Here is a 20,178-nt window from a genome sequence, read left to right as displayed (position 1 = left end):
TCAGGCACAGGGTGGGATTCTTGGGCATGGTGCTGTGCAGGGCCAGGTGTTGGACTTGATGACCCTTGTGGATCCCTTCCATCTCAGCATATTCTGTGATATTTTTAGAAATTTGGATAGGTGAGGAAATGCTATGTACTTTAATTAAAAAGGAGACTGATTATCTAGTAACTAGCAGATTTTGGCTTTCTTTACTAATTTTGTAATCAAATTTTTCTTCCCTATTGTCTCCCAATTACTGGTTGGAAAAAAAAATGAGAGGGGGATAAACAATCTTAATCAAATAATTCAGTCTTACATCATGTTTGATTAAATGACACACTTAGAGAAATTGGAAAAGAGAATTTTAGGCCTTCTATCCAGAGAGGACATTGAGAAAAAGAAACAGTGTAAAACAATAGAAGAATTAATAAGAGGCAGTTTGGGCTTGCAGTTTCCTTTTTAAAATGCTCCCAAGTTTTTACAGAAGCTTGTGCTTCAGAGCTGTGCAGTAGATGCTGTGTGGAATTTTATGGGAAAGTATTTTATTTCTTGCAGCAGAACCCACAGAGACAAATTTAACTAGTTAGGTGTTTTATAATATATACTACACAGAATACATGGACAGAATCTGCTATAAATCACAACTAAGATCAAGACAACTGCTTTAAAATTGAGTGAATGTTTCATTGCACTAATGAAACAAAAATGGGATGTCCTTTGAGAGCATAATTTGTTACATGCCATTATATTTTAGTTGAGAGAACTAGAGAAGTCCCTCTGGGTGAATAAAACTTCAAGGTATATTGGGAAAAGAATTGCTGAAAATTTCAATTTTTCTGTTTGGAGGAATGCTGCCCTCACAGACATAGGGAGAGAGAGAAAATGGACTTTTGAGGGGTTTTTTGATATATTAAAATCTTTCTCACATACAGGAGGAAAAATGTTCTTTAGTTGTAATTCACTTGGCGAGTGGCATGAGCTCGGTTTGCAGGTGGCTTTGAAGTGCAAGAGCCAGTTCAGACTTCCCAGGTTGGTTGTTCTGCAAACTGAGCTCTGCCATCAGGTACTACTTCTGCATTCATTGTAATGGATTCAAGTCCAGGACCTTCCAGTTTGGCTGGTTTCCTACTGGCTTATTTCAGCTTTCACGTACTGCAGCATTCACTTCATAATAATAATGTGTTTCTTTAGGTTAATATATTCTTCTCTCTTTTTTTAATTAAAATGTAATGGAAATTGGGCCAATGTGATATTTAATCATCAGAAGATAAAAACTAGCCATTCTCAATTAAATGACAACTACATATATCTGTGCAGTTTTTTTTTCAAATTACACTAAAATTTATGAAATGACCAGCATCTGATGTCTTCTGTCACTGAAATGAATTTTGGTTTGTAGAGCCTGAAAAATGGCCTAGGAAGAAAATATGGTTCAATTCAATAAGGATGAGGACAGGGATCTAAATTGAGGTAGGATTAATCTTCTGCAAAGAGACAGGATGGGGAAGAAAAAGCAAGATAACAATTTCTAAGGAAACAAGGATTTCTCAGGATCACAAGCTGAGCATGAGTCAACAGCATTCCTAGCGTGGTAACAAAAGCAAGCACCACACCGGGGAGTGTCACCTGGAGAACTGTGAGTGATCCTTGAGCTGTGCTCAGCACTGGTGGCACCAGGGGCACAGCCCCACCCGGGCAGACTCCTGCCTGCTGGGAGCCTGCTGGGCGGGAGCATCACATGCACAGGGCTAGGTGGGAGCTCCATCTGCACCGTGTCACTTCCCTGTCTGCCTCTCCCGTGTCTCTGCGACTGCAGAGCTCCTGCTGGTAGTTCTCTTGGCAGCTCATCAATGTGTTCTGCTTTTCTTGTAATATTTGTGAAATAATCTTACCCTTTTAGTTTGTCTGGAAATACGTGGAGAAAACAAAGTGGATTAGGAACCATCAGTCTGGAAAAGAGGGAAAATTAATTTTAGCTACAGGGGTTATGGAAAGAGTGTGCTGAGCTCATACCTGTGCCTTTTCTCAAACAAGAAGTTGCACATTAAGCCAACAGGGAATAAGCAGACAGACAAAATGAGGCCTTCCAGTGTGAGAAAACTATGGAGTTTGCCATTTCAAAGTGAGTTAGGGTGTAGGATGTAAAGGATGCAAAAATTACACATTTAAGGAAAAACTGAAGAAATTTATGAAACAGGTATCTATTGTGAGGTATTACAGGAGGAGCAAAAATTCTTTGTAATTCCTTGAGTTTCAGATTGGGTTTAAGGAGAAATTTCTGATGAAATATTTTTTTATGGTTGTTGGACTCTTAAACTGATAATTTTTAGTCTCAGCAAATATGGCTGTTCTTAAACTTTTCATTATATTTTTATGATATCTATGAAGTGTGCTTTTAAAATAGTACTCAAAGCGTTTATTGCTCCATCAAGCTTCTTAAGTATAATACAGTAAGTGCCTTTAGAAGCCAAACAGCTCAGAAGTCACATTGCATCACAATTCTTTTATCCATTTACAAAAATAAAAAAATGCCACCATTTTGTTTCCCTTTTACAGCTTTTTTTTTTTTTCCATGCAGTTTTATTTAGATTCAGGTTGCTTTGTATTTCATATTGAACCTTAAATATATTTATCACCTGAATCCTCTCTTGCCTAACATCTTCGAATGAAAAATAATTTTTGTTGCCCTATCCAGTCATTTTGAATGACAAATAATCTCTTGTTTTCCCTGCAGACAGACTGTCTTTAAGTCACTAATCCACTTTATCAATAACACAGGCATCTTATGAGAAAAATGCTAAATGTTTTATTTGCCTGAGTTATGCAAACTTCTTTCTCCATTGTGTCTGCCCTCAAAAAATTGGTATGCAGAGCATGTTTTTTAAACTTTAGTGTAGGATATTTACAGAGTGGAACAAGGCTTTTCAGAGTTTCAACCAAACGTGTAGAAATAAATGACCATGGTGAGTTGTTGCTGTATTTCGTGATTAGGCTATGTTCACAAAGAATAGCTTCAACAGTTTGTTCAGAGGCTGTTTTTTAATGACAGATCACCAGTATATTTTTGGAAATTGTTTGCTTTTATTGTGTGGAATTGTTTTAAATATTTTGAAACTAGGTACATAAATGTTTCATTGAATGCTACTATCTGTGACACTGCTTTACTATTCTAAATCCCATATCTATATTAATGACTTCTTCTGTTTTAATAATGTAAGAAAATGGGTATCAAGTTCAGTAAACAAATCCTAAGAGCTCGGTAAGAAACATCAGAAAAAAATACTACAATTCTTAAGATTGATCCTGTGCAATGAAGATTTATGTCATCTTTATATGCTAACTTCAAGGTCATTTGCTTCAATGAAATCTGTGCTTTTACCTCATTTCCATGCTAACAAAGGTAATCTCTACTGTCCATGTAACAATGGAAATGACACTGCACTGAATAGAAAGAAAATATTATTGGAGTTATCAGATATAGTTTTTAACTTGCTTAGGACTCGTAGATTTGGGGCTCATTTATACTCTATATATGTCACTTTGACTGCAGAGATTACCTTTCAGAGGGAAGCAAAAGTAATTTTAAGGTCCATTTAAACCCAAAGTAGGACAGAGTGTCTTCTGAATAAACATGACACTGTTTATGTTTAAATAACTTAAATTCCATCAGCATTCTCAGTATAAACAATTCAGAACACTTTTTCTCTGACTGATATTTGTACATAAAGTCCTATTCCCCTAAGAGAACATGCAGAAAAATAGGTGTTAGTGCTGCGATTTTTTTTTATATTTTTCCTTTATTATATAATGCCGTTTTTACTTTCACTCTTTATTTGGGCCAGACTGTACTTTCCTTATTTTTAACTTTTCAATTCCCTTTGTTCTTCTATGATATTTTTAAGAAACCTTTTTTTTCCAGTTGGGCATATAACGTGATGTTTCAGAAAAGAAAGATCTGAAGGTCTTTGCCTTGGTCCCTTTCTTGCTCACTGCGTGCACTTATGTAACTTCATAAACCAGGGTCATGTGAAGTTTATTTGCCTGGTTTTGCCCAAGGAGGTGTGTGTCCTTCTGAGCAGGTGACAGGGCTGAGGGAGCCTTTCCTTAGTCGCACCAGTGACCCCATCCCAGCCTGTTTCCTGGTTTTCTGAAACAAGCACTTCCCTCCTTTTCACTCACACTTGCTGAACTGCCTTCTTTGGCAGCTGTTTTTGCAAAAGTTGTCCAGAGTTCTGTCTCTCTGTCCCCCACGAAAACCCTGTCCACCCCTGCTTTCCATTCCCTTTAAACTATTCCTAATGACCAGCTATTACTGCAAGTGTTTCATGCTTTTTGGTATTTTTCAGCTCTATCAGCACTGCCTGTCATTCCTTTTCTTATTTTTGTATTTCTTGGCTTTTAATGACTCCATCCTCTCCCAGATTTCCCCAAATCTCTGCAGTATCTAATCAGATAGACCAACTGGAAATCCTCCTGCTTTGTCCGATCATCTTGCTGTCCTGTCTTGGTTTCTGTCTTGTTCATTTCACGCCTTCCTTGTGAGGTACCTCATCTGTGTATGGACCTGCTTCTAGTTGGGTTTTATTTGTTATGCTCTGAGTTACCGCTCAGCTGAATCTGGTATCTTCACTAAGAACACTGTTCAGTACTGTGTTGTAAAATCCAGCTGGTCAGTTGAAATTATCTGACTTGTGCTGACGTGGCTTGGGAAGGAGCAGAGCGCTTGAGCAGGTTTGTTTTAGTCCCATGCAGGCAGTTGCAGCACAGACTTCCAGTTAGGGAAGTCTCTGCCAGCTCCTGCCTGGGACTGATTCTGGTGCTCTGGAAGTGTCTTCCCTCTGGTTCACTATGAGAGTTCTTGACTGGGTAAAAATACACAGCTCATTTTGAAAGGCTGATTCTGAATTTTAGGTGACTACTATTAGACCAAAACAGACAGATCTTGTGATTTTTTTGCTTTCCCTCCAAAGGTATAGCTGTACTTTTTATTTTCTGTCTCTCTTCACAAGGTACTCTGTTGGAAATTTTCCTATTGTTCTACTTCAGAGTAGTTCTGACTTTTAAATTCATGCAGCTGTAATGACTCAATCTGTCACTTAGCACAGTGCAACTGACTCCACTGTATGAAGAACTGTTTTAGAAAAAAGTGTTCAAAAATTTGGCATAAAATTATTTTGTTTTTAAATATAATATGAATACCTGTATATTCCAATTTTTCTTTTGAAGGGGGAATATTCACTTAGTGTATTTAAAAATTATTTAAATGTTTTAAAGAGAGAAAAGCACAGATATCTTTAAAGACATTTCTTCCTTTACGTGTGATGTTTTTTATGTGTGAAAAAGAACATTTGTTACTGTAATTGTTCTTCAGTGTCAACTCACCCCATGCAGATTATCATGTCCACACTTCATGCTTTACCTGGGCTTTACATACTGATTTGTTGCTATCTAAGGCAAACCATTTAAGCAAAATTTACTGGTTTTTTGTTTTTTTTAGGTGAAATGCATGGTATCACTATCATAGATTTTTTTATATATTATATTTTAATATTACATTTTCAATGTTTTAATTCCACAATAGTATTGAAGCCCTGATTGCTTCAAACAGACTCTGTGTAGTTGCAAGAGTCAAGAATGATGGAACCTTTTGGTGACCTGGGATCAATAGCTGCAAACCCATGGAAAGCACAGAGCACTGAAGTGGAATATGTGTCTTTTGAGCTCCTCATGTCTGTATACTGCCCTGAGGCCTTGTTGATTCACTCATAATCCTGGAAAATTTAAATAGGTGTTCAAATTACATAATCCTTCAGCAAATATTCAATGGCTCTAAAAAAAAAATCTATCAAAATTTATAAGGGAAGAAATTTCTCTTTTGAAAAGAAGACAGAAGAACATGGGGATTGTGCATAGCCATTGGTATCTCCATCCCCCAGAAGTCTGGAATTTTGCTTGGTTTTCTAGATATTACAAAAAAAGAAGTGTTTTCTAGCCACTGCTGTTATCTTAGGAAATAGGATCAGGTAAGAGTTTTAACAGAACAGCAAAATGGAGATCTAGTCTTTACTGTGCTAGTATTCTATAATATACTACTTATAATTGTACTTCATCTTCAAGCTGTATTTGTGGCTCCATGTAGTTATATTAAGCAGAAGGGAGGGAAATGGACTTTGACAAGGGAAGGACCCCTCTTGTCCTCAAGAAAAGTTACATGAGATTTTGTTCAAAAGCCAAGTGAATTAAAAAGTCATATATAGACTGGTAATTGTTGCCCTGAAAATATTTGAATGCTCAGAAATGGAAATGTTTTTAGCAGTTAAGTAAAACATATAACCAAATTTGGTAATCCTTAAACTGCAACTCAGTCTGGGTTTTACTGCATTTTGGAATTATGAGTAATTTTCTTACACGTTCCAGCTTGTTGTATACAACATATTTTCATTTTAAAACATACACCATTTCTCTCCCTGCTGAATGACTCCAGTAATTACAAAACCATCTGATTGATCTTTTACGTTGTTTACTGGCTTCTTTGGTGAAACAGATAAGCATTTTTTATGCCTTCTTAATTATTTTATTATTTTAGGATTCTATAAGAGAAAACTGGTTTACTACTTCAAAGAGACCTCATTTAAGCTGATGCCTCAAACTGCACACATTCTTGTCTCTAGATTTTTCAACTGTCCTGTGGTTGCATATAAGTAGTTTGTGTTTCTGGGATTTTTTTTTCAATCTATTATTTGTGTTTACAAATTATGTCTTCAGCATTGAAGGCTCTGCAGAAAAGCAGGAAGTGTTGGTTTCTGCATACATTACATTTCTCCCTCTGTTTTATTCTTATTGCAGCAGTCAGTGTGCTGAAGCATGACAAGAGCTCCAAGTCGGCAAACTTCCAAGATGTGGAGGATACGTCTGACAGATGTGTCTTGGAAGAGTCTGAGAGTCCAGGTGAGAGGCATTTAAAGACAACCACCAAGTATCAAGCGATAAATCTGACACAGCTTTTGGGTCTGTAAGAAAAGCAGATTGTAATGCTGTTTCCTTTTTAGCAGCTGCAATGTCAAATTAATGGTCACCTCCAGGGGTCACAGTGTGGAGCTGTTATCCTTTCCTCTTTCATCAGGAGTTCAGGTCTGAAAAAGGATAAAGGCTTTATGACCAAAAAGAAAGCTGACACTACTAGTTCATTATAATTACTTTTGGACTACACTGCTTACTTAATATATGTACGATGTCTGACCCTTTGAAGGTAGCGTGAGATTATGAAAAATTAGAAGTACTGTATATACTGCAGCTGAATGCAGCAGTGGACACTTAAACACCATATCTCTGGAGGAAAGCAAATTGGTGGCATTAAATAGCTTGATTCTTTCCTTTAAATCAGCTCACAATCATTATTTCATTTTAATGACTCTTAACATTGATTCAGCTAAATACAGGAACATCCATAAAGTGCATCCTTTTTGGTAATCGTAAGATTTATCTTCATGTAGTTTCATTATCTTTCTCGTTATGGAACATCTACAAAATTTATTAAATGAATCCCAAAAGGAAACAATTAAATATAAATTGTATCGAGTCACAGCTGATTAAAAACATTCTGTGCGACTAAATACCAAGATCTTTTAAGCAAACTGTGAGCTTGATCCATATACAGCACAAACATAACCTGCACACAGTCCTCATTAGTGAAAGAGTTAAACATCTTTCTTCACTTGGTATTTTCCTTCCTGTTTTATCTGGTTTCTCTGTACCCTCCTGCATCTTTGTGTGCTGATCCGTGTATCATATTTTTGATTCATCGTCTCTGCGGCCTGTCAGCTTAGTTAAGAGATTTCCAAATCTTGCAGCCTGTGCTGACAGGGGGCAGCTGCCAACAGTCCCCTGATCCTTCCCCAAGGAACACTGCTGAGATTTAATTTTCAGTCAAAGGGTGCAGTCTGAAATCCATGTCAGGTCCCCTAAGTCATCTCAGAACCCGGATAGGACCCATGTCTGGGGGATTATATTTCAGCACACTCCACTCTTCCAAGATTCCTTGGGAGTTCAACTACTGTCATATACCTGATTTGAACTACATTCCCTTTTCATCTTTTCCAGAGAAATGAACACCAATATATGTTACAATAATTGAAACCAATGAATTGTAAATCTCTATTCATTTTAAAACCACATAGACTTAGACTCAATGTTGTCCAGCAGAACCCAGCGTGAGATTTAGAAAGAAATTGGTAATCTACTCAGAAAGGAGCCAGGTTTCACAATCTGTGGTGTTTAGTATCTCCTTGAGAAACCATCTGTAGTCATTTCAACACCAATTATGGGCCGAAATATGGATTGTCCAAGATTTGATCAGTTTTGAAATGAGAAAGGATTAAAGCAAGGTGGCACTACAGTGTTCAAGGGAGAATTAATGTACCTTAAAGATAATACTCATTTTAACCTTAAATTAATTTTCTCTGGCAAAGTACACCTTTTTGGATGGGAACTTACATACCAATTCCTCACTCTGCATATCTATATGAAGTAATGGAAAGAATAAAAGCCTTTCAGGAGGTGAATATTGACTGGCAAAAATACATGTTGATAAAGCATCCAAACTTAAAAACTGAGTTCCAATCGGTCCATCTGACATCATTAAACTAGTAATAAACAATGAATTACTCTGGCTTTTGTTTCTGTCCATTCCTGCATTTTAAGACATCTTGTCTTATAGGTCTGAAAACCTCAGGAGATTTCACTACTGGTCTCACTGCTTTCCACTGAGAATTTGTGGCTTGGTTGTCATGGAGACATCGTATTTCTCCAAGAATTGCTCATATTGATCCGTGGACAGGCGTAAATGGCCAGGCGAATGTGAGGAGTAAAGGGGGTTGGGCAGTACTATAAAATGACCAGAGGTTATGGGTCGGAAATAAGCTCATAGCAAACACTTAGGTAAAGAGAAAGAAACAGTTTCATTTTGTTTCAGGATTTCGTTTTTGCACTTTATGCCATTGTCTTCTTTCACTATAGACTGAAAGAAACTTGTTAGTCACTTGTCATGTCAGATCTTTGGTGCTTGTCCTGACACAGCTGTCAGCCTTCCAGCTCTGTGCAGTTCAGGGACACACAACAAAGAGCTAGGAACATGAATTATTTATTGCTCCTTGTGCGGATGAAATTCTGTGATAAGAAATTAAGACACTTCTGACAGAAGTGCTTGTTTGAAAGGAAAGATTTGGTAACACAATACATTTACTTAAAGCTTACCATTTACTTTTAGTAGCAAACATTGAAACAATAATATGACATTCAGTTGGCTGTGATTTTCTCAGGTGCTTTAACTTTGAATCATGGAACTTGAGAGTGCTTGGGAAGTCAGCATTTTGTTTGGTGAAACCTGTGACTTAAGAATCTCTCACACATATCCAAAGTCTTGGCAAACTTACAAACTTATAAATTTTTATTAATAAATCTATAAAGAGTCTCTTGTGCTTCACTTGCAAGATGTTGTCATAGATGCAAAAGTGATGTTAAGAAATATATTTATTTTATTATCTCTTCTGATGAGGAAAAGGTGAAAATATGACAGTATACCTGGAAGGAATCCCAACTATTGCTTTATTACTACTTCTGCCAGATTCAGGAAGGCTGTAGAGCAGCCATTAACACATCTCTCTGTACATTGTGGTTTTTGGTGGTGAAAGGTGCAGTCTCTTTCCTTGACATTAGAATGAGCTTTATTGTTAAAGTGATCTTTGTTTTCAAAAAAAACATGAAGCTTGTTCTGTTTGTTTTACTTTCACATTTTCTTTTTCTGCACAATGTTTTCACTGCACATTGGCCTCCAGCAATTGTAGGAGGCAGATACTCAGATGAATAGCAGGAATCCATTTGACTACCCAAGACACCAATCCAAGATTTACCTGTGATTTCTTGTGTTTAATGTGTGATCTGAACTACTCTCAGATAGGTAATGAAACCCCTCAACCTGCACTTTTCTCTTGGATAATTTACAGTAAACACTTTTCACAAGTGATGGACACAGGTAAATATCAGACTGCAGTTTCTTGTCTAAGTGAAATGGATTTTAGTTTCTCCCTTCATGTGGCTACAGGCTGCCATTATCTGTGATAGTGGCTCCTGTCTATTTTAGGCCCCACACAGAGGAGATGCTGGGCTTCTCTCCCAGGTGCCTAATAGTAGGTTTATCACTGCCATTTTTCCCCACATGCTGAGGACTACTCCTGTTTGACATGCAAAGCCTTGGCTTTTCAAATTTGTCTCTGCTCTGGCCTTGAAAGTAATAATCAGATAAGAATTGCAACAGTTTTCTGTAGAACTTGACTTTTAGTCATATCAATCTCCCCTAAAGAATTTACTACCCCTTAAAGTGCTTCTTTCTTTAAATAAATATTTCCAGCAGTTTTCTATTTTATGAGACAAATTTTCCACATTTAAGGAAACTGAAAAAGAAGCTGAAAGTGAGTGTCCATGGATGTGTTAGTTCAACTTCTAGGTCTGAGCTATTCATCTGAATTTTCTTGTATAAACAGTGGTAGAAAATTTACACCCCAGATGCAGATCATCTTTTCCAAAGGAAGTTGCTTGAAATGGTTCCAGAGGGGATTGAAAATGCCCTGAATTTTGTTAGTCAAAATTTAAGAGGAATGTAGCAGGACTAAACACAGTTTGACATGTCTTAGCTTTCATATGTGGGCAGTCCCACTAAGGACAGTTCTGCAAGTGCAGCTCCTGTGGGAAAAAGGAATAGATTTGAGCTGAAGTCACAAGAAACCATGTAGACACAGATGCCTCTTCCCTCTTATTTTCCCCAAAAGGCACATTGCAGTAGAGTAGGAAATAGACTATTACTTCACTTGGTAATAGAGGGAAAATGAGCCTCACTAATGGAAGATTGAATTGGAAGCTGTAGATGGAAAGTATAGTGTTTTCCATCTTTTGGATGGAAACCATGTAAATGGTAAAACCCATGTATGCTTATGGCCTTTAGTATCAGACAGTCTCTGCCTGATACCTTCTGCAGCTCATGATCTCTTCCATCCCTTCATTCCAAAACCACTGCACATAGTAAATTTTTTCTCTTCAATTTTTCACTTTTCAGGACAGAATGTAATTCTGGGTGCATAACAGATAATAGGGAAAATCCAAGCAGTTTTCACAGTCTTGCTTAATTGCTTGTCCTTTTTAGAGACCTTGGCACAGAAATGGGAAAGGTCTCTTGACTGTCCCTGAAATAGTGTGTGAAAGGCAGAACTGCTGCAAATAGAAATAAAAATGTATTATTAGCACACTGTGCTTGAAAATATAGCACTAAAAGTGTGACTGTCTTATCATGCAAGTTAAAATTACTTCATCAAATATTCACATACCAGCTCCCAAGTCCCATGCACTGAAGAGTGTTTTTAAAATAGGCATTGTGTCACCTCTATGGCTGTTGATCAGAACACAGAATGTAAAAGTAAATATTCAGTAAATTTCCAGGTACAAAGCACCCTAGAAAGTCATGATTTTCTGTGTTTGCATGCTCATGAAAAGCAGGAGGCAGTAAATGAGGACTGGCCTGGGAATGGGGCGCTGGAGGCTGTTTCTATTCAGGATGCTGGAGCAGGAGGAAGATGCAATGTAGGGGCAGCCCACTGGTCACAGGCACTGCTGGCCCAGGGACTGTGTATAAAATGTCAGTGCCCAGGAGTTATTGCAGAAAGAAGCTCTGGAATTTCCAGTGTAGGCATGGATGAATTCATCATCATTTCACTGCAGTAGATGTAGTGCCATGTCCTATCAGTGTTCTGGGTTACTAAATCATGACTCATATGTTTTGGTTTGATTTGTGATTTTTTTGTTTGCTTTTGGTTTTGTTTTTTTAATAGCAAATTTAAATGTAGACTCAGAAGACTGTATAATAGTCATCAGGAAAATGCCTATGTCTCTGTGTCTATGATACAGATAGACGGAAAGATCATAGATAATATGATAAATTTACAAGGTATTCATTAGATAGGAATAAAGTAACGTGTGCTGCTTTCTCAGTGTTCATATAGTCATGAGAGGTGTGGTGGTACCTGTTTGAGCAGTGCTTCTAATGCAAGTAATATTTAAAATTCAGGTCACAACATACCTCAAATTCAAAGAAATGATGAAGATAAAAATTGGTGATTGAAAAATGTTCTGTGGAATTCTAATTGACAGGTTTAAATTACAATATAACATTACTTCTGTTCACAGCTATTGTAGGATTATTTCTGCTAAGAGAAAAAAAATATATAATTTGACAATTATTTTTGCAGAGAAAACATAAAATTCTATTAATTTAAAATAGAAGTTGTTTTTCTGCTGATCCACTGGAGCACTTTCCTTTAAAACAAAAGGAAGAAGCAGAAGTCTGTGCAGAAGAAGAGTTTTGAGGAATGCCATACATTCTCTTGAGCTGGTTCTGGTTCCATATTGCTTTCTGTCATGTATCAGATATAATGTGAACAGTCTTCTGGAAGTAGATTTCTGCATCTTTTAATGCTAATATTAGGGTGCCTAAAGTTTTTATTCCATTACAAAAATTATAGAGCTTTTTACTCTGTCAAAAGACTGTAAAATAACATATACTTTAGTAACAAAGAAACAAAGTCTCAGGTATTACCTGTATATTGTAAAATCATTAAGCTTCAAATTGTAAATCATTATGAAATCATGCATTTCTTTTCCAGATGACATGAAGCAACATCCCTGGATATCTAAGGTCTGCTCCTGTAAGGTGTGCTAGAAAAAACCACTGAGACGAAAGAATTGGAAGATGTAGAAGGACAGCCAAGAAATAGGACCTATATGGTGTGGTGCACATGAAATGGGTTTTTGTATTTAAAAATTAATTTTCAGAAGAAATACCTTCCATAAGATTAGCTTCTTTTGGCTGATTTATTGGCTTCAATTCACACTTCCATTGCTAGTAGATTTACATATATTCAACTAAATTTGAGTTGTTTTGATATAGAAAATATCAAGTCTTCATTTTTGGATATCGTTCACTTGTTTATGTAGTGATCTTTAGAATTTGCTTGCCATTAAGTATATCAATTTTAGTATTGTTTTACATACATAAAATTTAAATTTTTCTCTCTCTTTCCTTATAACTTTTCTTATCAATAACATTTTAACACTGAGCAAAACAAAATACATTTCAAATAATTAAAAAATTTATTTTTTCTGAAAATAGAAATTCACAGTTTGAATTAAACATGGAATATGTAGAACTAACTAAAAAACAGAGTATTCTGTGCACTTGTTATCAATTTCAATTGTTATTATTCTGTGCATTTGCTATCAATTTCCCATTCTGAGAGAATGGAAAATTGATAACAAATCTGGTCATGTTTAGGATGTAAATTTTCCTTTTCTCTAAATACCATTTACCATTACCATAATCTGTAGAAATGTAGTACCAGTACGGAACTGGAGAAGCCCATTGGGGTCCTCTACTGAAATTATATACTTAATTGAATAGCAATTTGTGCTCATTGGGAAAAGCAGCTATACGTTTTTTACTTTTTTTTTTTCTAAAAAGGTACACTTATATTTGTAGAATAAATACAGCTTATTAGGCCCATTTATCACCTGATAATCTGTGGGACTTAAGCTGGTTTGACAAATAATGCCTGCTCTGAGCAGTAAGCTCACTTTCTTTGTTGCCTATAGCTGGAGTGCTACTGAAGGCAAAGGATCTTGAGGATGTGCCTTATGGATCTGTACCTCATGGTGGAAATCCTGATCTGATTTATCCCTTCTAATTGTCATGTTAGCCATAAGATCCCTTAACTAGAAGAGCGGAGATTTCTTCAGTCTGGAAAGATTCTCTGGCCATGAATCTGTTTTTTCCTTGTGGAGAGTTGTCATGGCTGCGGGATAAAACCTGGTCTCTGTTACCACAGTATGAAGTTTGAATGAAGCAGACATGAAAGCTTCTTCCCTCTGGTTTTTATATTCTGTAAGTCCATGTCCCTCAGTGCAGTGTATGGTATTCTGACACACTGGGTGGTGAAATGGCATTGTGGAAGAAGAATCCCAGTTTTTATTTAACTAAAGAATATATAAATCAAATTTGCTGCAATCCAGAGAAGATAAAGATAATTAATGTTACTTTTTGTGAATTTTTTCATGCAGAAAAATAACATCTTTGGGCAGAAAAGTCAGGGATTTTAACACATTTGGTATTTTTGAGGAACAACTTTCCTTGTTAATAGAAGGCATTTTCCTCTCTAAAATGTATCTTTTGTTCTTATCTGGTTGTATTTGAATTATGATGACTGAATATTGAGTGCTATAGCTTCATTCTTGCATTTCTTGTGCTGGATGTATGGAATAACATCATTGATGTATTTATACTTGCACAACACAACTGAGAGCAGAGCATGTCTTTAGCTAACATACATCCTTCTCTTAACTTTTGTGGCTGAATGAGTGGCAAACATCAAGGAGGTAAAGATAAAATTGTAAATATACCTACAGAACTTGGTAGCCCAACAGGAACCTTGCAGCAAACAAAGGATGGACTCATCTCCTTTCTTTGCTCCTCTTCCATATGAACAACCACATTGAGTTGTTGCAGCAGTTTCTTCCGTGGACATTAAAAAGTCTGTTCACAACAAGCATCACTGCTTTTGATCAGCATCTGCTCACCAGGGTAACAAATCTTTTCAAAACTCTTTCATCTAGATATTTCAAAAGTGGATGTGTTCAAGGAGGTCTCATAGCTCAAGGAATTGGCATTGCCCATAACACCCAGTACTGCTGTAGTAGCAATTACATTTGTGCAACATGATATTTGATTGCTTGTCGTTAATTCTGCAAAGCAGTGCGCATCAGCAGCCTGCCGATAGAGCCGGCCCTCTGGAAGGGTTCGTGCAGTGATGATCGGTGTTTGGCACATGCTTGTGCGTGCCTCCTGCTAATTATCATTACAGGATCAGTAAGGTAAGGCAGGAACTTTTTTATTAGGTGCAGTTATTTCCCAGTAAAGCAAATATATTCCCCTTGTCTTCTGGATGTCTTTCAAACAACCAACTTTATAATATGTGCTCACAGTGAACTCACTCAGAAATATCTTTTTGCAACAAAGTGGCACTTTCAGAGCTGAATACACAAATACAGATGAATTTAATAGTTTCTTGTAAGCCAAACTGAAGAAGCATTTTCTATGAGTGTGGTCTGATGTACCACTGCATTCGCACTTTTGGAGATGGAGTTTGCAACAAAGTCCCAAGGCAATTATGAATATATTTTTCTATTGTGTTACTCTGTGAAGGAATCCTGTCAAAAGGAATAGTATGCTAATATTTTTGAGTAGTTGTTTAAATATTAAATATGGGGTGGAAAATTCATGAATACCTAAACTGCTTGAGGAATGTGTGTTTTGATTTGGCTTGGATTTTTTCTATTCAGAAGTCACGGGATCCAATGGCCTGTATGGCTCAAGGTGTGATTTTACAGTCAGGGGGATTTCTCCTCACTCCAGCCTCAGTATTCTGTGTCTGCTCACTTATGTTTGCGTTACTGCTTGTGTGCCCAAGCTGTGCCAAGGCAAGCACTGGCCTCAGCGCAAAGACCAGAGGAGGAACAAGCAATCCAGAGTGGAAATGTGGGACAGTTCACACAAAGATGAGCATGAAATTGAAGTTTAGAGTGCTATGTGCAGGGGTGTTACTTAAACATAGATTTTTGGCTTTCAAATCCAATAAGCATTTTTTACATTACATGCATAGTTCATTATATTCTTTTTAAAAAATTAAAGGACACTTACTGCTTTTAGTATAAGACAAAATCAAAACTCTTCAGCATCTCTTTTATTTGAGGGATTTTGAGTTTTCCAAATAATTCATACTTGGTATGGTCATACTGAATGGTCACTGACTTAGATTCCTGTATGGAAACCTCCCTAAAGTTTGAACTGTTTATTTATGTCTCCAAATCCAAACATTCTATTTTGAAATCTCTTGTGCCATTCACATATTTTGAATTTGATCATTGTAATAAACTGATTCCATTTTGGGGCTGTATTTGTGGTGCAATGCCCTTCCCTAACCCAATGAAAGATGTTTTCAAAGCACATTGGCATTGGACTTGATGAGATTCAGTGTTTGAAATAAAGAGATGCTTTAACAACACCACTATGCAATGGGGCTACAAGCTCTAAACAGCAGCACTTTAACAAGAGAAGTGGTTTTGCAAGTCTGACTGAGCTGAAGTGTTGAAAATTCAGAAAAGAAGGAGACGGTTCAGTGAGCAGTATTACCTTTGCCCAGGATTTTACTCCTTTTGAAAGAGCAAGTTCTCTGAATGCAGACAGGACAGTGAGCTCCAGTACAAGTCCCAGAGTCATTGCCCCAGTGCTGAACAGCATTGCACCCACATCCGTGATGGGGCATCTGTGAAGACAAAGATCCCTTCATGTAATGGAGATTTCTGCTGGATTTTGCAGGCCATATTTCTTGGATGAGAAAAGGATGCAGAGGAATTTCAAGGACCAGTCTTCCCCTTTTGTCCTCCTCATTGAATATGTAGTCTGAACTGCTAGACAAAGATCCTAGCATTACTGTTAACATTTGAGTTGGGGTATCATTTGAATTCATAGATCCCCAAACTGAAAATTCATCAATTTTACTTTTGGAGAAGTAGTTCTGAACTCAGATGCAACATAAAATTCATACAATAACCTGAGATTGTCTTCTTGGGGCCCATGGGAAGTTTGTTTTTTGAATGACACTTGCTGGAAGTTCTGAAGTGTGTCTGAGAGCTGTGCTATGGGACAGAGGCGCATCCAAAGAACACCTTCCCTGTCTTCTGATGGTTGTGATGGGTGAGTACAAACAGAGCTGCCTAGGTGAAGCTGTGTGAGTTGCTAAACAATGTCAAGGATTATGAAACTTAGCAAATGTCTGCAAAGTTTTTTTTAGAGAAGACTGTGCATTTGACAAAATTTCTTAGGAGTACAAATTTAATTACATTTTACTTTTGTGTATTTCAAGAAGGTTTAGCTTCAGAATTCAGAGTTATGCTGCCTGAATTGTGCTGTGCAAATATAGCAATAAAACCTGGTTTTCTTCCTCTGCAATACTCTCAATAAGACACTTGCGAAAAATAGCCTTTCTGGAGTAAGCAGTACATGTAAGTACATGTTGTTTCATTAAGTACATTAGTCCCTCCAGTTTTACATCAACTGGCAGATTTTCTTTCTCTTTTGGGGGGGATTTGAAAACATAATACTCATCAGAAAAATATTAACAATATCCAAAACTAATAAAATAGTGGTATTTTCCTTATTTATTCTTAAATTTTATCTAAATAATGTATGATCTTTTCCATAGTAAAGATGTAGGGAATTCCTACCCTAAATCATCTGAATTTTCCACACAGAAACTCAGGGTAGTAAAAGATTCTGTTCAGTTTCAGAACTGTATTTTCTAACATCACACTGATCTGCAAACTTACAGCTCTGACCAGTAAATGTAACATACAGATTTTTGTTTGTTTTGGTTTGTAGTCTTCCTGCCATGTAGATGGCAGCAGCACTCAAGCCTTGAAATACACCCCAGCTTTTTCTTGAGTTTGTTAGAAAAAAAACATGTTTATGAATATTATTGCTGAGACTGAACTGAAGGCCTGATTACTTTAAAGATGTATTTAGTAACATGTGCCTCTAAAGAAGCTTTTAACTTCGTAATATGAGTGTTTAAAAGACAGTAAGTTGTATTTGCCTGTATTAACATGATTGCCACTGTTACTTTTTTCTACATTTTGACTTCTTTCCCTGTGTATTAAATTTCTAGAGTTTTTCCTACTGCACTAGGTTGCAAGACACACAGGACGTTTTTGAAAGTTCAAAATTTTATTTGCTTGCAGAATGAGCAGCAGCCCTGGCAGAAAAGCTGATGACTGTGGACATCCTTGTCAAAGATACAAAGAGGAACCACAGATAAAGGTAGTGGGATACACAGGGTAGGATTTTGTGCTACGGGTTCTACTAATTGCAGTGTTTTATAGAAAGTATCATGAATTATCTGGAAAAAAAAAACATTTTGAAGATCCAAATATCTTTATCTTTGTGTAGTGTAGAACTGTCTGCACTGACATTTACTTTGGCTACGTAGAGAGATTTTGAAAGAGAAGCAACAAAACTGAGACCCAGAATCAAAGCTGTCTAGTAGTCTTAGTCTCTGCAGTGTCAGCTGAAACCTCTGGGAGACTTTGTGGGATCGTCTCCAGGCCCTCAGAGATAAAAGCAGGTGTTATATGTGTAACTGTGCACAGAGGGAAAACCAGCACAAGAAAGCATAATGATCTCAGTGCCTTGAACTAGAAAATGCTGTTTAAATGCTGGGGGCAAACAGTAATGTTACAGTGAGCTGTCATATAAAGTCGATCAGCACTAGCTCCCTCAATAGTTCTAAACCAGAGGCAGCTGAAGAGGGAGATGAAGTATCCAATGGACAGCATATGTCATTCCACAGGATCCTGTCTGAGGATGCATTGGGTGGAGGTGTAGGCCACACTGACTATGGGATCAGCTAAAGTAACTGGGAAAGTGGGCAGACTGTGGCACTGAGCCATCCTCATCCAATTGCCACAGCTGCAAATTTGGACAGGTCTGTTCAAACCTTCTGCAGAAGCTGGGAGAGAAATGGGAACTGATATCCCTCTATGCCCTCGCTGTGTGGTGTGAAATAGAAACCCTTGGCAAAGGGGATCACCCAGCTGTTTGTCAGGCAGTCTGCAGAGGCCAGGATTCCACATGGGAGGGTCTGTCACAGGTTCACACTGCACTCAGCGGATGGGCTCTGACCAAGCAATCCTCTAATGTCTGTGTCCAAAAACATGGTACAGATGTCGTGATACATATCCTGGAGTGACAGCACTCCTTCAATACTGCTTCAGGTAAAGGATTTACAAAGGGAAAGCAGAAATTCTTGGCTGATAAAATGTGTGACAACAGTAAAAGTAGATGAGTGATGAGAAAAGAGCAGCAACTGGACACATGTTGCATCAAAGCACCGGGATAGGCAGCTTTTGTCTCTCCTACACTTGTTGAGGAGTACAGTGCCTTGGACATCAGTAATAGGAAAAGCACTGCTCTTCCAGACTAATGCATGCTGAGAGCAAATATATTTTTGCTGCTTTTAGGATATAGTTCGAAGATTTGATGGGTTTTTCTTCTCACTTCATAGCACCCATTAAATCAATCTTAGATTTCATTTCATTGAGCAGATATTTGTCAAAAAGCTGCTTCAATATCTCCAAAATCCACTTTTTTTTCCTATATTTTCAAAATTATGCCACTGCTTAAGTAATAAAAAGTATCTTTTCACCTTCCCTCTACCTCACTGGTAATATACTCACTGTAGTTATGGGAGAGTTCTATGCATTGCAACCAAGCATACATTTAGAATTCTTATTAGTGCTGATTATTCATGACCTGTAATGAAAATATATTTTAAAAGCTCCTAGGAACTTGAAATAACTGTCACCACATTAGCCTTATCTCTGTGAAGCACATTGGAGCAGTTTTGTAGGGATATAGAAATGGTGGTTATGGTATTTTGCAAGGTAATACAAAAGCAAAACTCCATAATAAAAATGTTGGTAGATTTTTGTTATCCCTGCCCAAACTTACTAGGCTTAATCAGCAAAATCACCTAAGTAATACTATATAGAAACTCTTAGAGCTACCAAACAGGCTTTCCTTGGAGATGTTTTTGCAGAATCACTTTGAAGTATAACTGCTCCTTAGGAACTTGAGATTTGCAGCAATAACATTTCAAGCTTTTTAAAGAAGCTGATGAACAATTGTAATGGATTGGATACTGAGAAAGTATCAGAGAAAACATCACAAGCAAAGACTCATTTCAGGCACTCTTTCTTATATTTGTTGCTTTGGTTATATGAAGTGACAGCCCAATGAATCACTGGGTGGTCTTTTGGTCTGACAATTTGGGTATTGTCCAAGCAATTAACAGGCAGGCAGCCAATTGCAGCAGCCAGTGATTAAATTACAGAGTTTCTTTGGTGGTTTCCATAAAGAAATTTCTGGGAAGAGTTAGATGGATCTACCACCTCTCATATGATGAGCATGTGTCCTAGTCTGTGTACATGTTTATTTGACTAAATACTTAAGAATATTCTTTCACTTGCACTTGAAAAGAGTCAAAA

At 37.2% G+C, this 20,178-nt stretch overlaps 1 protein-coding gene across 1 annotated transcript in view; it reads left to right on the top strand.

The window, feature by feature from the left end:
- The window catches only part of WDR72 (WD repeat domain 72), a 91,374-nt gene extending 74,422 nt beyond the window's left edge, over positions 1 to 16,952 (top strand). Inside the window, exons 18-19 of the mRNA XM_074549372.1 lie at positions 6,829 to 6,930; positions 12,690 to 16,952. Of these exons, the coding sequence (XP_074405473.1) occupies positions 6,829 to 6,930; positions 12,690 to 12,745 (158 nt within the window). The 3' untranslated portion in view covers positions 12,746 to 16,952. The remainder of the gene's footprint in view (positions 1 to 6,828; positions 6,931 to 12,689) is intronic.
- The last annotated feature ends 3,226 nt before the right edge of the window (positions 16,953 to 20,178 follow it).

Source organism: Zonotrichia albicollis, chromosome 11, assembly GCF_047830755.1.
Source record: "Zonotrichia albicollis isolate bZonAlb1 chromosome 11, bZonAlb1.hap1, whole genome shotgun sequence".
NCBI classification, from domain to species: domain Eukaryota; kingdom Metazoa; phylum Chordata; class Aves; order Passeriformes; family Passerellidae; genus Zonotrichia; species Zonotrichia albicollis.
Note: the sequence above shows the minus strand (reverse complement) of the source record. Positions and strands in the feature narration are given on the sequence as shown.